Genomic DNA, 19,684 nt, shown 5'->3' on the forward strand with positions numbered 1-19,684 from the left:
ATTGTTAGGCTTCCCAACCGAGGCATTGAAATCGCCAGCTAATATGATACTATCTCGATGAGGTAGTTCTTTTAAGATATTTTCCAGCTCTATGTAAAAAACTTTATTATTATGTGGTGAATAAATATTGAAAAGGTGAATTTTCTTGTAACCAATATTTAAGGTAAGACAGCAAATGCGACTGGAAATTGGATTAAAGCTTACATATTTAATTAGTTTGTTATGGATTAAGATTGCTACACCTGCCCAAACATGTTCAGCATTCGAGCTGCAGTATAAGGTGTATTCTAAGAGATTTCTTACTTCCGTTTCTTTCAAGTGAGTTTCTTGTAGAAGGAGGATGTCGTATCGTTGATCGTTTATAGTTTGCCTAAGAATTGTGAGTTTGTCACTTAGCGATCTTATATTTAAGGAAATCATCCTAATACTATGGTCTTTCATTGTATATAAAAAAATATTTCTATGATTATCGTGCGATTCTATATCTTACAGAGAATCCGCCTTGTAAGAATAGCAATCACACACGATGATAAATAGAATATATATAAGAACTGTTTCAAAACTATTTCACAAAGATACAATTAATATATATATATAAATGGTATCTAAATTAAATGATTATAGTAATTATATGATTATAGTAAATGATAATAGATTAAATGAGTATTTGAGTAAGTTTCATATAGTAGTTTAGTATAGGATAAAAGGTTTTAGACAATTTGTCTTCTACATGAAACAATTTTGATATCATAAAATATTCTTATTTTGGCATCCCTAACCTTTACAATCGAACTCAAAAATTTTTTATTACTTAAAAATGACTTTTTGGGGCATAGAAAATTTATCAAAATTTACAGCGGGCTCTTTAAATTTTTAGTTGGCTCAAGCCCATGCCCTTCCCTCCCAAGCCGTTTACAACCTTTTTTCTGTTGATAATTTGAAAACTTATTATGCCAATTATAAATAAGACATGAATTTATGAGCATCATATACTTTAACTAGTCGGCTATGGAATCAAATTCTGAAAATATATCAAAAGATCTTATAAAAGTAAAGTTATAATAGATTGTATGTCCACATGATTCATTTTAAAGACAATTTTTGAAGGAACGATAAATGCTACAAAATTAACCCATGTTTTGAATAAAGCATTGAATGACGATAACTTTTTATGCTTGGATGATACAACAATCACTGAAAAAAGTATAAATGAACAAGCTAATAAAATATGGAGCCTGTAGTAAATAAGAATATTAGCCTTATATTTATATTATTATAGGTTACGTTCATCATTATCATTATACAATCCTGAAATGTTAATAAAGAAAAAAGGGCACCTGGAAGAGAGAATGAAATCATTGGTGGAAATCAATGACACTATATTAGAAAATATTGTATGTAGTTAAACCTAAATATATATATGTGTAGTATTTATTTACATATACATTTTAAGCAAGTAGTCAATATAATTACAAAATTAAATAAAGACTATTGTATGTATTATTTAGTATAAGGATTTGGATATTTCCAAAGGAATAGACATGAACCCTAAAATAGAAATTAAGCCCCAAACAATGGAATCATCCAAAAAAGTATTTTGGAATCAGGTATATTTAAATTGAATTTTTTTAAGAATTTTTTTAAATAATATTTTAAAGGTATACCAAAAAAATACTACCCCACAAACAACAATTGTATCAATGACTTTGCAAGATGAGAAAAACTTAAACACAAAAACCCCAACACATTTTAAAACATATTCATTAATGGCATCCTCTAATATCACTAGACCTCAACTCAAATACAATATAAAAGTAGATAATTCAAAAGAACCTTTTTTCCCATCTAAATTAGTTTTCAAAGCTCACTCACTCAAAACTACCATCATTGAGTAATATTATTATATATGAGTCCAATTTTTATATAAGATTTTGGTTATTTATAAAGTTTCTGTTTATATATTAAGAGCAAAAGCTAATATATATATAGCTATTATTGTGATATCTTTAATAATATTAAATCCATATTATGAATAATAATAATAATTATAATATTTATAATCATATTTAATTATGGTATCAATTTCAAAATGAATTATATATTAAGAAATCAAAATATGACCATGGAATCAATAGAAAATATTGTTGTGGATTCTGCCCAATTAAATGAACATTCAGAAACCAAAGATTTTAACAAGTAAATTATTAACATGGAAATACATAAATATAGCAGTTTTCAATAACAATTAGGTCACTTACACATGAATTTAACAATAATATAAAATATTTTATAGGATCCCACACGTTAATCCTTATTTTGAGGAACTGGAAAACTTGCAACCTATGCCTTTGTTGTTTAAAGAATCTATAGATCCTAAAGTATAATAATAAAAAAAATGATACATCAAAATATATTAAAAATAATAAATTAATTCCTAATTATAAAATTAATCAAAGCTATAATTTTTCAAAATTTTACTATTTATAGGTAGTCCAATGTAAAAAAACTTAAAAATTTTTAAAATAATAGTAAGATTAAATAATTGGAATAATAAGATGAAGGCCAACATTAATATATTATAAAATTTTTAATGTAAATGAGGGCTGCGCTACTCTACTTTTAACTCTTATGTAGAGCTCTCCATTGGATTTTTTAGGTCTTATTTGATCTGAGTCTAATCCAAACTCTTATTTTAGAAATAGGTATGAGTTTGATCCAATTGAGGAAAAAATAGAATTGGAGGCAGAAAAATTATAAGTGATAAAAAAAAATTAAAAAAATAGGTTATTTTCCTTGAAAATAAAATGCATAAGCACCGGGAAAACAAAATAATTAAAATCTTGCTGAGATCTAAATCCTGTGGTTAAGCTGTAATTTTTGCTGGACATCTCTGGCTTAGATTGTTTAGCGCACTAGTACATACTATATTAAAAAATAATTTTAATTGTTTATGAATTAATACATTGAAAGAGATAAATATAATATATCTTACAACCTAGCAGTGATAACTTCAGCTTAGCTTTTAAAATTTCAATCAAAAAAAAATAATAAACTTATACGATGAGTTTTGATTTATCCTAAAAAGTCGTTAAATTTAAAAGTTTATGTCACCAGTTAAAATAATTTGAATTGGTAATTAAAATTTTTGTGGAGTTTTATTGATATTTTTTTACAATATCCCTAAAACAAACACTTGCCTGGCAAAATCAAAAATCCACCCTGAGCCTAGTGTTAATTGGTTGGTTGTATAAAACCCAGACCTGGGGTTTGGGTCTAAAAATCGACTAAACCAGCTCTTAGGAAGAACCCCGAGTCCAGACCTAGATAAACGAATACTAAGAAAAAATAAATCTCATTTACTAATCTTAAATCTTATTATACATTCTATAAATTAAAACTTTGTTTATTATTCTACATTAATCTCATTTTCTAACCATTTGATTATTTTTTTAAATTGAAGTGTTTGATTGGAGTCAATTTGACCTAACCATTTTTTCTCTTCTAGACTATCTTAAAATTCACATATATATACCCTCTTCAAAACTTTTGTGGGATTTATAGGATATCTAAACTTTACAAAATTTCTTAGTTATAATATCGACAATAATCTCTTGAACACATTATTTTTTAAACTTTGCCATAATTATCCTCAACAATAAGCATGCGTTTTTTAATATTTTTGAAGTTGTTTTTATTTACTTATTTATATAGAAAATTAAAAAAAAAATTTTAAATTAATTTAACTTTCACTATAATTTTAAAATTTTAAAAATGAATTATTAAAAATAAAATTTCCGTTTTTTTTAATATTTTTGAAGTTAAGTTTAATAATTATTATTTTTCAGTGTTGTGATGATTTAATGAAATGTGTTGACGATTAAATTAAAAATAAAACCCATTCAGATAAAAATATTTTGTTCACAAAAATAATTAAAATAAATTAACTTTTAAAAACTTGGAAGAAAATGTTGAGAAAAAAAACATTATAATTTTTTAAAAAAATTTAACCGAAATTAAAATTTATAATAAGTATTTTTTAATTTTACGACAATTTAATTTTAAACTTCTTCAATTAAACATATTTTTAGTCGGCATAAAAATCGGCTAGACCAGGTTTATTTTCCCGGAAACTGTCACTTACTCTAGCTTTTCGGTGTTATTCTTAAAAAGATAGAGGCTCAACTTTGGAAGAAATTAATATAAATTAAAACGCTTTAATGTTAACGGATTTTCTTCGACAAGCGCCGAAGATTGAGCCGAGTTACCCAATTATAGCAATTACACAAACTATATAAAAAGTGTAAATTGAAGATTTTATATATTTTGATTTCAGAATAGGCAGAGACGCTTGTTTATAACCCCCCCCCCCCCCCACATAAATAAAAAAAAGTATTCTAAATATCTCATTCAAGAGCAATCTTGCCGAATTTAGGAACTAATATTATCAAATGTACTTGTCTAAGATACATTTCTAAAATTAATAAAAAATTCAATACGTGTTTAAAAAATAGCGATGAAATTAAACAAATCCTACCAGAAAGTACCTATCTAATTCTGAAAGGATGGTATAGTTGGAAATAATCGTTCGGATAATCAACATAATAACCTATTTTTTTGGTATTTTTAAGCCCTAGTCCCGTTTAAATTTTTTTTAACTCTTAACTGAGTTGCTTGCAGGACTTTACTATATCTAACCCCAGAAAATGCCATTGCATTTTTCTGTTTCTATACTTTTGATAAATAATTTTTATTTGAACTATTTGGAATAACTATTCACCTAAACTCTGAGTCTAAACCAGGGTCTGGACCTCGGGTCTGAACCACGGGTTTGTACCCCGGTTCTGTGCTCCGGACTGAGCACCAAATTGGGTCGTAAATTTTACGACCAAGCGAATAAGCAACCATACCCAAGCCTATTCATGTTTGAATTTAACAATTTATTATATTCTTTAAATACGATTTTTTAATAAAAATTTAGTTTCCAGAATCATTAACTGATGTTCCACTCATTTTCGTTTCATCCATTCAACAATTGGAAGATTTGATCCAAGATCTGGCCAAGGAAGAAATTATAGCCATAGATTTGGAAGTGCGATATTATTATTCATTGTTATTTATGATATTTTAATAATTTTGGGATTAAAATTAGTTTAATGTCTTATTTAGTCTTCTTGTTTTTTAGTGAAATTTACTCAACAGTATTTATCGGCTTGATTAATATGATGATTTGCACATCTCCAATACAATTTTATTTTTAATGTTCGTTTTTTAAATTTAAAAATAAAATAAATTATAAAAGCATCATTCCTACAGGAGTTATTTGGGATTAGTTTGCTTGATGCAAATATCCACCAGGAAAAAGGATTATTTGGTTGACACATTTACCCTGTGGAACGATATGAATAGGCTCATCAAAATATTCGCCAACCCCAACATATTGAAAGTATCTAATCCTTATTTTTAATTCTCGATTTTTATATTAATATAGAGTGCTGACAAAATAATTTGTGAACTATGTAATGTATACCCCCTTAAATGCTCTAGTATTTATATATATATAATATCCTAATAACTAGTTTTTTTCTTATTTTATTAAAAAAAGGTTTTCCACGGTGCCCACAAGGACATTGAGTGGTTGCAACGCGATTTTTCTCTTTACGTCGTCAATCTATTTGACACATTTTACGCTAGCGAGGCCTTAAAGTTGCCCATAAAATCGCTAGCCTATCTCTTGATGTTATATTGTGGCGTCCAGGCTAACAAAGAGTTTCAGCTTGCCGATTGGAGAATCAGGTTTATATAAAATTACTTCAAATGCTTTGAGGGTGAGGAATGCTGGTGAGGAATAATAGAACACATCGTTTAAATATGAGAAAGGAAAGCAAAAAATTTTGAATTTGATGAAAAAAAACGTTCTTGATTGTAGGATTACTCAAGTGGACACATCACATTAACGATATTGCCTTATAGCTAAATTCACTTTTAGGCCTTTACTTGTTACAAACCTTAAAGATAACATGTAAATATATTTTTATATTATAACCCTTTCTAAGACCATTGCCAGAAAATTTGATAAATTACGCTCGTTCTGACACGCATTACCTCATATACATTTACGAACGGATGAAAAACGATATTTTGGAAAGGGACCAACTATCGGGCCACAAATATTCTTCTGACGAAGCCTTGGAGCAAAGCTTAATTTATTACGTGTTTAACAAGAGTCGCAGACTATGCCAGAAGGTATCATTTTTTTTAGTTATCATCACTTTCTATAAACTTGTTTTCTAATCGCCTTCTTTAGATCATTTGGAAATCCGTAACTATCCCATTTTGGAAAGTTGAGCTTGAAGTCAAACACACATTTTGTTTAACCCTGCATTTACAGTTAGCGCAAATTCATGGTGAAGTATACATAAATACACGAAAATACAGCATATTTTGTATATTTTGCCGCGAATTCTGGCCAACTATGAATGCAGGATAACCACTCATTCACAGTTAGCACAAATTCGCGCAGAGAATACAAGAATATAGCATTTTTTATAATTCACCTTGAATTCGCGCTAACTATGAATTAGGGGTAATTCAGAGGCCTGCAGATTTCAAAATTTTAGACCCAGCTTGGATTTTTATTTTTGATCATTTTATGGTCTTGTCTAAGCCCGGAATTTTAAAATTTTATTATTTTGAATTATTTTGCAAATTTTTTCAAAGGGAAAAATTGAAGATATTGCAGTAAATGAATATTAAATACTTCATTACATGATTTTTTAACTGATTGATAGTTATTATTTTTAAAAGACATTTAAATCAGTCATGATCCAAATTTTTAAATTTTTTACGCTCCATCCAAATTTTTAAATAATCATAACATTTTTTGGCCCAGGAGATCTCTGATTTAAATATAGGATCTTTGAATAGTTACATTTAAAGGGGCTGGCAATGGGATGCCCCTAAGAATGTTATTAATTTTAAAATTCGCACAAATTGATGCTAAAAGGAAATAGCATTAAATAATTTTTTCTTATAAAACTTCTAAAATAATATTTAAATTAAAAGGTATTTGTAGTAAAATTTCAAGTTCACGCCTTAAAAAAATATATATAGAATAGTTTGGACGTAATAATGGCAATAAAATAAAAATTTCGAGACTTTCATTCATATGTAATATCCTGAGTTCTGGCATGACATTTTTTGGTTTTTTTAAAACACGATATTTTCTAAAATTTGGCCAAAAAGTTTAACTTTAGGTTTGTTAATTGACCGAATTAGAGCCTGGAAGAAATGGAGTATTAAATAAATTTTAAAGGTTAAACCACAATAAAAATTGGACAAAAAATAGACACTATATCTATTTATAATAAATAGATATATTTCTTTAAATTATAAAAATTTACATAAATATAAAATCTATAATATTTTGGTAAATCAATATAATTATAAAATACTGTGTATATTTATTACAAAGGTGTATTGCAAACCTTATTACAGTCAAGAATTTTTCGAACAGTTGCTGAAACGTCAAAACAAGCGTTTTAACGTCCGTCAAATGTTTGTCCTCAAGCAACTCAACGAATGGAGAGACGGGATAGCTAGGAAAGAAGACGAAAGTCCTTTGTAAAATATCACACATAAAATAAAAAAATATAATATTTTTTGCTTCACCACTGACTATTTGAATCATCGGCTTTCCAAGATGGCTTATTAATATCTAAATTATTTTAACCTGCATGCCTCCCCTCATTGCTTGTATAACTATAAATAACACTCAAAATTTTTTAAAGTGCTCAGCTTTTTCAGCGATCTGGTTGAAATGCGTTTAATTTATATTTTAAAATTTGGATAAAATTAAATTCGCCCAATGGGAAAACGATGAGCCTCGTTTCTTTAGCCCATTTTTTTACAGTATCTGGCATATCGGACGGATACCATCCAATATTGAGACTAATGGCAAAAAGGTGGTATTTTTACTTTAAAGAGAAATAGGTTGAGAATTGATGCTTTATTCATTGGATTCCTATTATAAGGACACCTTCATTTTTGTTTGATGATGGCGGTGATATCATATAAGAAACTAGTATTACACAAGTACTCCCATATTTTGCCATCCTCACCTTCATCTACCCTAACCTATTACCTTCCATCTATCTAAATTTAAAATTACAATACCACTTTTCGTTCTTGGGGCGATATTTTCAGATTTACACACTATATGGCGTAACAGCATCTGTTTAAATTGAAGGCTTAATATTTATTTTATACCATTTATAGTTTTAATATGGAGATAGAATCCAAAACATCCTTTTTCTCATATATTGACTACAAGGTTCTCTCTCCACTTTTTTATAATTCTTTTTCTTTCCCGTTAAAAAAGGATTTGTCATTGTTTATGATATCTAAAATTAAAAAAAAATATATAATTAAATTATAGTATTCGCCAGAGAGCATAGAAAAACTGATCTGAGTCTGAACAAATAGCAATAATAAGGCAGTAAATTATTAAAATATATTATGGCCCATAGTCACTGCATTTTCCATTTTAAAAGTTTAAGATGGCACACATTTGGGCTATTTCATGCTTAAAAAAGATAATATTGCTCAAATTAAAATAATTATTAATTGAACTTATTGTTAACCAAAATTTAAATTTCAAATGCACTTTAGTGCCAAACTTGTCTTAAAAATTTTATTGCATAAAAAAATATATAATTCATTTTTCATATTATTTTTTATAGTTAAAAGCTAAAAGATCATAGTTAAATTTATACAAATGGTTTTTAGATAAAAATGATATAAATTCCTATAAAATATTATTAAATCTTTCTAATTTTTTTAAAAAATAATAATTTAAGTATTAATTTTTTAAAAAAAATTTTCTATAAAGATACTTTTAAATTAAGCTCAATGTTGTATTTCTTAAATGCATGTTAATGTTAATATACTTAACTTATATTTGTTTTTTTAAAAGAAACAAATTAATTTTTATTCAATTTATATAAACAATTACTAATTTTTATATTATTTTTATTTTGAACTTATTTTGATTCATTGTTAAAATCAGAGAACTGCAGAGGTACCAACCCCGGAATGGTTTTTTTTTAAAAAAAATTCTGCCCTTCCCGGGTTGAATATTTTCAGGCCCTGCCGGGATTTTTTAAAAATATTATCTACATTTTTTTAATTTTTTCTATGGTTAATAATGGCTATTTAATTTTTTTAGGCCCAGCTCGAGTATATTTAAAAAAATTAAAATACGGCCTGACCCATGTACCCGCGTCGGACATAGAGCCGGGCCTGCAGGTCTCTGGTTAAAATTAAATTGTTATTTTTTTTGCAAATTAAAGAGGTAGGGAAATAAAGAATTTTAACAAAAAATTAAACAACTATCGAATTTCAAAAATAAGAATCAATTTTTTATTTACCTCTGTATTATATCGTTGATTGTTACTGGACATCAATGACATAGAATTTAGATTGCCTAGATTGATGATCATTCAAATGTATATCAGTTTCAATATAAATCAGCTACGCTATTTTGGTTTCACGTATAAATAATTTGTATTGCACTTATTTTATGAAAAAAAGCAACGTATACGCTCATGGTTAAATTTATTAAACCCACCAATTGCAAATCTATAATGAGACAATGAATATTATCTGTTGTTTCAATAATTGAATTAAAAAGTTTAATTAATTCATGTAATATTTTGTTGATATTTATTAGTTACGTCTTATCCAACAATACGATGCTTTACATTGCCGAAGTTTTACCCAAGTATGCACTATAAATACAAATTGACATATTTTTTTTAAAATGAGATAATAATTTTTAACTTTTAACCCATTGGTATATTGGGAGAGTGAAGAATTTATATTATATTAAAACCATTAATTCTATATCTATCTTCACTTCTTTTCATTATGTAGGAATTATATGAACCTCTTGGGGTGTTGTAACCCCGTACCACCTTTACTAAAACAGAATATTCACCAAGTTCAATCCATCGTGCAGAACGCCCTCAAGCAAGATCTTTTAGAAGTAATTTCCCCTTCCAATATATAAATTTTTTTCTCCCAAATTTTTTTAGAGTAACTCTTATATTAGAGATCTGAAAAAGTATTCGGGCCGGGCCTATTTTTTTTAGAAAAATCGGGTTCGAGATTTGCCGTGCCTAATATTTTTAAAAATTGGGCCAGGTTGGGTCAGGCCTTAGAAATTTTTTAAAATATATCTAAATTTATCAATTTTATGTTGAATTTTTTATGCAAAATAAAAAGATTTTATTTATAGAAACTAGATGCCATAAAACATATATCTTTTATTTTGGGTAATTATAAAAATTAATTTCTATATTTAAATAAATTCGGGCCAGCCGGCAAAACTTTTTTAAAAAATATATCGGGCCAGGGCCTAAAAAAATAGGCCCGATGCAGATCACTATCTTATATTGAATATGAAAAAAACGAAGGAAGTAGGGTTGCCAAATTTTCTGATTATTTTGATTTTAAATCGCGATTTAAATTAAATATTTCAATCAAAGAAGTGCAGATTTAGATAGAAAAATATCATACATCATAGAAATTTTTTAACTTAATTTAATATTATCTATAAAAAGTTAATGTGACAGGAGACCCAGTTAGGAAATTGTTGGAAAAATATATGTTGATAAGTTGTGAGCTAATTCTATATTTTGTAAAATAAAAAGTCGACTGTCAAATTCGATGATGTATACATTAGAGGTCTGCAATGCCAGGGCTGGGTAATGTCTGGTAAATTTTATTTGGGTCGAAAAAATTATTGGAGTGGATTATTTTTGAATTCTGATAATTCATAGAAGTGTAGTGTTTTAACCACTCCCCGATATTATAAATAGTTGTTTTTGATGTTTAACTACATATATTTCAGGTTAGCTCTTGTTAAAAAACCGGGTTGGGCTACCTAGTAAAAAATTTTGGAAAAGGTAGGACCAGTTACAAATTTAGCCGGGCCTGAAAACTTAGACATTTGCCTCTAATTTGCACTGTTTAAAAAAATCTAACTAGTCCATATCAGTGAATCGGTCGGAAGAAAATCATTCATTATTTTCTAAAACGAATAATATTATTATGAATGCTCTTAAATAAAAATATCAAACCAAATTTAGAATTTTATTTTTTTTGACTAATAAATAATATGGTGATCTTATTTTTTTTGATTTTAGCTGCTGTTATTTCCCATTTGAGTGTCCAGATGCATTATCCCAATTTAAATTGCTAAGGTAATATTCGTTCAGTCGTTAACACCATAGATTTAAAATAATCTTGATAATAGTTTAACTAGAATTGTTTGGTATGTCCCAGAAATCAAACATTTTTAGAAGTTTCCCTCTCCCATTTTTTTTATTAAAGGTTAGTTTTTAAATTATATTATGAGAAATATGTTTTAATTAACCTTTTTTTCTGAGGACAAATCAATTGATAATATATTAAACAAATCAAATAAGCAATCTATTTTAAAATGTTTGGTTATTTGATAATATTATAATTAGTTTAGTATTTAATTATAATCAACATTATAATTGTTCTAGATTTTTTTATAGATATTATTGATTATTATTAAAAATCGAAAATGAAAATGTTTAGTTTTTTTATGGGATTAAAATTGAAAAAGAAATATATATTATTAATTTTTGTTAATAAAGTGAAAATCGTGGAATTACTTTTTGAAATAATCATTTTTTTTGGAAATCATAAAAAGAAATTTCACTGACACATTTTATCCTATCTTCTAACTTCGAAATAAATTTAACAAACAATGAGACTGAATTGGCAATGGAACGTGGCTAATTTTATATTTTAACACTAATCTCCTATCTATCATTGTAAAATATCAAGCTATATCTGACCGTTTAAAATTTTCTTTTCAGGTGAAATGATAAAGTTTAAAAAATTGAATGTTGGTTAGCAGGACCATGAATTATAGTAAAGCTTTCATCATTTAGAATGTATTCCAAACTTAGGAATTATTTAGGAAAACTAGTTTCCTTTTAAACAATTAGATTCAAATACCAATGCCGAGGATATGAATAATGCTTGTGATTGTTAATCTAATTATTATAATGATTTTTTAAAATCTAACAAACTAATTATTATTATTTTTTTGTTAGAGAAAAATAGACAGCACTACATTAACAACATAATAAAAAAAATTTAAATGTTAAGATTAATATTAGGTTTTATGATTTCGAATATTAAATAATTTCTCATTATATTGAGATTAGAATTATATATTTAACAATTATTTTATACATTATGTATAAAATTGAAACAATGATAAATAAAATAAATCATGTAATTAATTTTTTTATCTAATAAATAATGATTACTATTCCGATTTAATATTTCTCATATGGGAATTTTTTTAATTCTGGAATTATATAAGTTTTTTTTCTTTCATTATATTAAGTATTTTGATAAAATTTAGAAAATAGAATTTTATTAAAAATATTTATATTAGTGATCAGCATCGGCCTATAAAATGTAATGATATCTTATTTAATAATTCAAGCCAGACCCAGTCCGGCTCGAATTTTTAAAAAAATATTAGGCCTGACCTAACCCGAAATTATGGCCCGGCCATGATTTACAGATCTCTAATTTTAAAAAAAGTCTATTATTTTTATTGGCCAATCCTAGAAGGAAGATATAATAATACCAAATCGATAGCATTTTATTTTAAAAAATATTTCCTTAAATTAGTTGCAACAAGGCCTAACCCTTATCTCCGAGGGACAAAATATATCTTCAAACGCTCAAACCACTCCATACCATCAATCACCATATCAACCTCATGATATAAGAACCAGTATACAGTTTAATTTTTTTAAGGATTTTATTTTATAAATTACTCTTTTTTTACCCGAAAATTTATTAGCTAAGGTTAGATTCTTTTAACGGTCACATAATTTCTAAATATTTTTAATTTTATTTTATTCTTGAAGATATTTAAAAAATAATTTGTAAATTATTCCTGGTTTGAAAAAAAATTAATGGAAGTGACAAAGGAATTATGAAACAAAGAAAATAAAGAATGAAGGAAATAAACAGAAAAGGGGATGAAAATAAGAACGAACGTAGGAATTTTTAAGAAAATATAATGTTAGGTAAATTAAAACCCTAAAAATTTTGTTAAAGATCTCAATGAACAATTTACTCAAGAAGCAAACTTATCTTCTCGCGATTCTACCAATTTCGAAATTTGTGGCGACAATAGTCAAAATTCTAAATTTTACGATGCTTTATCCAGTCCACAGGTTAGCCCTAATTGACTTTGGCCAACTCTTTCAAAATAACTATTTTTTTCGGGCTTAAAAAGAAATTTGTCGTTTTATTTGAAATTCGTAAAATATAATTGATATGTTTCAGTCTCATTTTTTATAAAACAGCCAAAAATGTATAACACGAACCGAGGGCCAACCATTTCTGCCATCTTTTGGCGAGATTTCAAGGTAAAATTCTACTTAATGTCCTGGTCTTACGCTGTTTAAAATTTTTTCGGTATACCATGAGATTTCTTCATTATTGAACCATTTTCTAAATAATTTTTATGATCTATAGGTGATGGACATGTGTGATTTATCGCTGAATCACAAACACAACGATTTGCACCTTAATATGGCATCCTATCTGAAGACCCCTTTCGAAATAGTGATAAATTTTTTTTACCATTGTATAAATTTAATTTTCCTTATTTTATACTAAGAAATGAGAATAATTTTTTAATAATGTAAATTAACCACCCTCTCGGTTCTTATTTTTCCCACACCAATTCCACATTTTTATGTTTATTTTTTTTTATAATACGACCCCGATATTAACCGAATTGGTCCTGGTCTCCAGTTCTCATCAATTTGATAATTTAAATAGTAAGGTAACGAAATCAATAATTTTTATATTTTGGAATTAAATTTTTCCAAATATTTTTGCCAGAGGCTTACAGAGTCCGTATTTTCGGTATCGCCACACTAGTTCATTTTTTTTTTATTTCTTTAAAATTTCTGTTTCCAAAAGTTATTTTAAAAATAAATATTTTTTTTAATAATAACATTATAGAGGATTGATTTAAAATTATTCTTTAGGCTAAGGCTCGAGATTTCGTTTATAGATGTTCAAATCTTTCTGCTTTATATGAGCAAAATTTATTAATTTTTATTTCAATATTTTTAATGGCTGTTATCTGTTATCCAATGGCAAAAGTCTTAAAATTCCTAATGGGCTAAATATTTCTGTTTTATTTATCACTTCTTTTATCTGAGAGTGAGCATTGTCTATCTCTTGAATAGTTGATTGGCCCTTCTCAAAGAACTTTTGAGTGATATAATTAATATTAGAATGTTACTTAAGAAAATTAAGTATGATAATGACGTAATGGAATTCCTGTTTTGTGGTATACAGGAATCTTACTATAGTGTGATTTGATTAAAATTGAAAAAGTGCTGAATAAAACAAAAATACTTAGCCCATTAGGAATATTAAGGCTTTTGCCAATGGTTAACAGATACAGCTATAATATTTTTGATATGAAAATTAATAATTTTCTTTTATTTTTAAAGGATTTCTATATATTACAATAAATTACCATATGGGTCAGTAAAACGCACTCTACAAAAGATATCGATATATAAAGTTATTTTACAAAAATCAACATAATATTGCTAATTATGAAACATACTTAATGGACAAAATATCAGGAACCCATATAAAAATTAGGGAATTTCCAATACAAGATATCTCTTCTCAAATAGTCCCATCATTAATCTATCTAAAACATCTATTAAGCACTGAGAAGGTCAGTAATTGAGGAAAATACTCAAATTTATGTCAGAAATGACAAAAAATATATTTTAATAATATTAGAAAAATAATATTTGGTACAATCATAATTACTTTCATATTTTAATTTGTAAAATAAAATCTTAGTCTTTTATCTTGTTTACATGAATTGGTAATTATACACATTCTTGAATTAAAAAAATAATTAAAATAATGAATTTTTAAAATTGTTCCCCTATAAAACTGGGAAAAGTGTAGATAGAATTATCTAATTCTCAGGCGTCATATCTCCTTAAATTAAAAAAAATGAAAGTTTTTTATCAGTTATTTTATCAAAAAAGTAATTTCAGAATTGACAGTATAAAATTTTATTTAATAATTATATTTAGCAATTAGTTGGTTACAAACAAAATAATTAGAATGAGATAATAATGATAAAATGTTTTTATTTTATTATTTTTTAAAATACTAATACTCATTTATAAAATAAAGAAAAACGAAAATAGGTTTAATTTGCGATTTTTATTCAAAAATTCATGATTTATTTATTATCGCGATTTAAATCAATTTTATTTAATCATGCCAACCCTATTTAACATTTTCCTATATACTCATTCCTTAATGGCTTAAATATCATTTCACGGGCGAAGTCTGCAGGCCTCTGATTTTTAACAACATAAGATTAAACGTTCCTTAAATACGTATTGTTTATTAACATTCATTTATTATTTATGAAATGGGAAAGAATAAAAAAAAGAAAAGTTTTTTTTTACTTCAAGATATAGAATTTATAATATAACTATAGAAGATTTGTTAATTTACTATATAATTATAGAGGCTTTATATATTTTATTTAGCGTTAACCTGATTTATCTTCTTTAAGTTTAGGGAAAGCGAAAATATGAAGAATAAATTAAAAGCTGAAAAATCAGGTGCTGGAGAGCAATCTAAAGAAGTTGATACCACTAATCGCGGAAATATAGGTAGAGGTTTGCCATTTTTTTAATTCCTTCAAATTTCTAAAATTAAATATAATTTTTACTAAAAATTTTTTATTTTTTCTCTCATATAGAAAATAATGATCCAACAGCGGGGGTGTTAAAAAAGGATATCATTCCAGTGAAAGCTAGTCAGGTATTATTTGATAAATTTATTATATTTTCTATTTTGAGGATTAATTATTGTAACAAGGACGGAGCGCTTTTTTAAAAATAGTAAAATTATTTGATTATTTTATCTGAAGTTTTAAATAATTGTCGGAGAGTTTATACATTACGAAGTAGATTTTAATTATAAAACTAAAACCTTGCCCCTCATTCATAGCACGAATTCGTGGCGAAGTATACAAAATATGCTGTATTTTTATGTATTTTTTTTTATATACTTCACACGAATTCGCTCTAACTGTGAATGCAGGGTTGCTAGAGGGTTCATAATTGAAATCGAATCCGTTCCTTCCAAGACGGGGCATTATTAAAAGAACTCATTAAGCCGTCAAAGACAATTTATTATAACTAACATCATACTTGAATTCCTCTAATTCACACAAAAATTACGAAAATATTAAAATAACATTTGTATTTTTGTTTATTTTACTCATTATCTTTACCCGTTTATTTTTTTAAAATCCCGAGAAGGACGCCGAAACATTGCGAGAAATGACGATGAAACGCTACAGGAAACTTCGCCCTTTCGACAAATTGGAACAGAATCGTCCTCCCGCCCAGTCATTAATCAAGAACAATGCTTGCATGCTGAATAAGCTTCCCTCTTTGGATACGGATATGAAAAAAATACCAACTAATAAGAAAAAGAAAAGTCAACATTGTTACAAAAGCGAGGATGGTGGAGAGGTTTCTACCAAGGTCTTAAGAAAAGAAAGTCACGATTATGTCAAAGGTAGATCAGAGTTGATGATTTAGCCCTATCATTGAGCATTATGTTAAGTACCAAGGGCCACTTTATCTACCAGTCATTGTGCAGAGTGAGATCAGCCCAGCCCAAACTGGCCTGTAAAGATTTTTGAATAGATTTTTTCTACCCGGCGCATTTTTTTAATGAAGGTAATAGAGGTATATCTTTATTATAAGTTTTTCTAACCAAGTCCGAAATAAATTTTGCTAAAGTTGTCCTGTCCCATGGTTTACCATTTGCTCAAAATTCAAAAATCTTAAAAGATCCTTGTTCTTTTGAAGATCAAAAAATGTGAAGATTTTTTTGTAAAAAATATTTTCAGCATCTTCAAAGAAGATTTTTCAGCAGAATAAAACATGTATTTTGTAAAATAATATTTGATTTTCCCTTTTTTTTCTAAAAGAATGAAAAAAAAATTCCCAAATGTTTTTTTTACGAAAAGATCTTGGATTTTTTGATCTTTAAAGATTTTTTGCTCGAAGATTTTTGTTAAACACTTTGCCCCCATTCCGACCTTAAATGTAACCTGTCTATTTGTAAGTTGAATAAAACATAAATTATTGAAGATTGTATGATAGAAGGGGATGGGGGTGGGGTTTGGATATATTTGACTGATAAATAGAATGTTAGATTTAGCGTTAGAAGAGATATGAATGATAAACCACAATTCTTTTTTTTTCAATAACGTTCGCTAGAGAAAAAAAATACTATGGTGAGGTAGAATTTATCAATTCATTAAAGTTTTTTACAATTATATTTAAAAATGAAATAATGATCGTTTCCATCTTCATCTTACTTATTTATTTTAGATGGCGATAAAAAAGACATCAAAAAAAATACTTCGTATACTCACATGTTTGACGAAATGAAATCTTATGATCATGACATCACCTACACACAAATCATGGAAGCGGGTTATTTTCATGCAATATATTGAAATTTTCAAAAATGTTATCATTAAATTGATCGTTACAAAATTGTCTGAAATTCATAAGGTGGTTACCATATGCTCCGACTTTGCGGGCGGCAGCTAGGCCCTTGCTCCCATCGAAATATTTTAGAATATAGATAATGATCCATTATAACGTTAAATTTTTTTGAAAAAATTTGCAGCCCCCCTTAGAGATCTTTATGGAATATAATTCTGGCAATATCTAGTCTTTAAAAAAATTATCGCCCTAAATGATTTTAACCAGTATACCCTACAACGATATGTATAAAGGTCATCTTTCGGTGTAACGCTTGTAGGAAACTTTTTTTTAATTGTGAGAATTGCCCTTTGCTTTTCATTCCATTAGGAGAGCAAAAAAAATATTAAATTACAAATAAACTACTCAATTTTTTAAGCCTCAAAAGAAAAGAAAAGTGTTCATATATCAAAATCAACACCACCGATTCTTTCTAACAACGAAGATGTCCTTACAAACCCAGAAAATTGTGCTTCATCGAAAACGAGCAAAAAATCAGCGAAAAAATTCAATAACATCAGCTTGAAACGGAACGCTAGGGTTAAAAGCATGACATTTACTTATAAATAAAAAAAAGAGAAAAACGCGTAAAAGTTATTTTTTAAGGAAACATGGAACGGAATACACGTTATATTATACATCTTTTTATACCCCACCCCACTTCTTATCTCATATGAAAATTTCCTCCTTATTTTATGGTTTTTTTGTGATTAAAAATTATAATGTTTTCTACACTTTTTTATTCGCACCACCCTTATACAAAAAAAATATATTTTTTGCAATAATGAAATTATACCATTTTCATTATTTTATAAATGTATATTTTTAAAATAGATTATACATCTTATCAATATTCAGATATAATTAATCATTTGATTTTTTTTAAAAAAATCAGAATTTATATAAAATGAAAGAAAAAAATATAGAGTTTTCTTTCTAATTCTATTTTTTTTTAAAATATATTTCCAATGTTTTTAATGCCAATCATTTTTTATATTTTTTTTTTCAATTTAAGCGATTAAGCGGTTTTATTTTATTATTCTCAATAAAATGCCGAATGATTTTCTTTAACTAAAATGTTGCCAGATTAGTAGAAAAAAATAGACTTAAATCGGGACGTTAAGCCACACTAGCCACTTACAAATTGATTTTCCTTGCGTAGCACAATTTGATTCACTTTCATCTTTATATTTATATCTTCTATAAGTTCGTCTATAATTTTTTGGAGTAATGATGTATGGTAATTTTAATAAAATTTGGTCAGTGTTTAGCAAATTACTATATGACGTCATAATCATTACCCTAAATAATTTTTAGATGAGTTTGGTTTTTATGTATTTTTTTGAGGTATTTTACTTTTGAATGCAAAGTTGATTAAGATGCAGATATTTTTAATAATTTATATCTACGGATACAAGATATTCTAGATTTGTATCATAGATACAAATACTCGAGACACTTCCCAACCATGATAGATATGGTGAATGTTTGGCAATTTATATATGTATTCAAATAGGTCTTGCCCTATTTCATCTAAGATAAGGCAATTTAATTAAAAAAATTTTAATTTGAAGGGAAATCACGAATTTGAATTGTTTCCAGGGAAAATAAAAATGTAGGTTAATAATTTAAAATTAATTATTTTTAAAAAGCGTTATGAATCAATTCAAACCGGCTCAAAAATATTTATAACAATTCGGTTCGCTCTTTTTATATATTATAACGGCTTCGTCGTTCGATTCGAAGCCCTGCTATAATATTAGATAAATAAATTGTAGGCTAAACTAATTTGTATAATTCCAATTTACTGATAATGGTATATTAAATATTTTCAAAAATTCCTTTAAAGTTTAGGAGGGAATTATCAGATGCAGTGTTGTTAAACGACTCTATTTTGCCAATTTTTAGCCAAAATATTATATAAGCCTCGAGATTTCGCAATATCTTTCTGGCATCTATGAGCAAAATTTCCAGGCTTACATAATGTT

At 27.0% G+C, this 19,684-nt stretch overlaps 2 protein-coding genes across 2 annotated transcripts; both read left to right on the plus strand.

Moving 5' to 3' along the window:
* Positions 1-939: 939 nt before the first annotated feature.
* LOC135924420 (exosome complex component 10-like) lies at positions 940-16,291 on the plus strand. Its single transcript, XM_065459477.1, has 21 exons — positions 940-1,050; positions 1,095-1,237; positions 1,280-1,394; positions 1,509-1,607; positions 1,659-1,891; positions 2,107-2,196; positions 2,294-2,378; positions 4,979-5,089; positions 5,300-5,443; positions 5,603-5,793; positions 6,054-6,243; positions 7,472-7,620; positions 9,728-9,778; positions 9,931-10,042; positions 12,742-12,847; positions 13,177-13,295; positions 13,600-13,689; positions 15,698-15,803; positions 15,887-15,948; positions 16,138-16,154; positions 16,231-16,291. Exons 1-21 carry the CDS (start codon positions 1,009-1,011, stop codon positions 16,289-16,291), a joined length of 2,316 nt encoding a protein of 771 aa, XP_065315549.1. The 5' UTR covers positions 940-1,008.
* A 164-nt stretch (positions 16,292-16,455) lies between these two features.
* On the plus strand, positions 16,456-18,280 carry LOC135924735 (uncharacterized). Its single transcript, XM_065459841.1, has 3 exons — positions 16,456-16,713; positions 17,538-17,642; positions 18,076-18,280. The coding sequence occupies exons 1-3, from the start codon at positions 16,473-16,475 to the stop codon at positions 18,264-18,266; spliced, it is 537 nt and encodes a 178-aa protein (XP_065315913.1). The 5' UTR covers positions 16,456-16,472; the 3' UTR covers positions 18,267-18,280.
* Positions 18,281-19,684: the final 1,404 nt, after the last annotated feature.

Source organism: Gordionus sp. m RMFG-2023, chromosome 2, assembly GCF_954871325.1.
Source record: "Gordionus sp. m RMFG-2023 chromosome 2, tfGorSpeb1-WG-v2, whole genome shotgun sequence".
Classification (NCBI taxonomy): domain Eukaryota; kingdom Metazoa; phylum Nematomorpha; class Gordioida; order Chordodea; family Parachordodidae; genus Gordionus; species Gordionus sp. m RMFG-2023.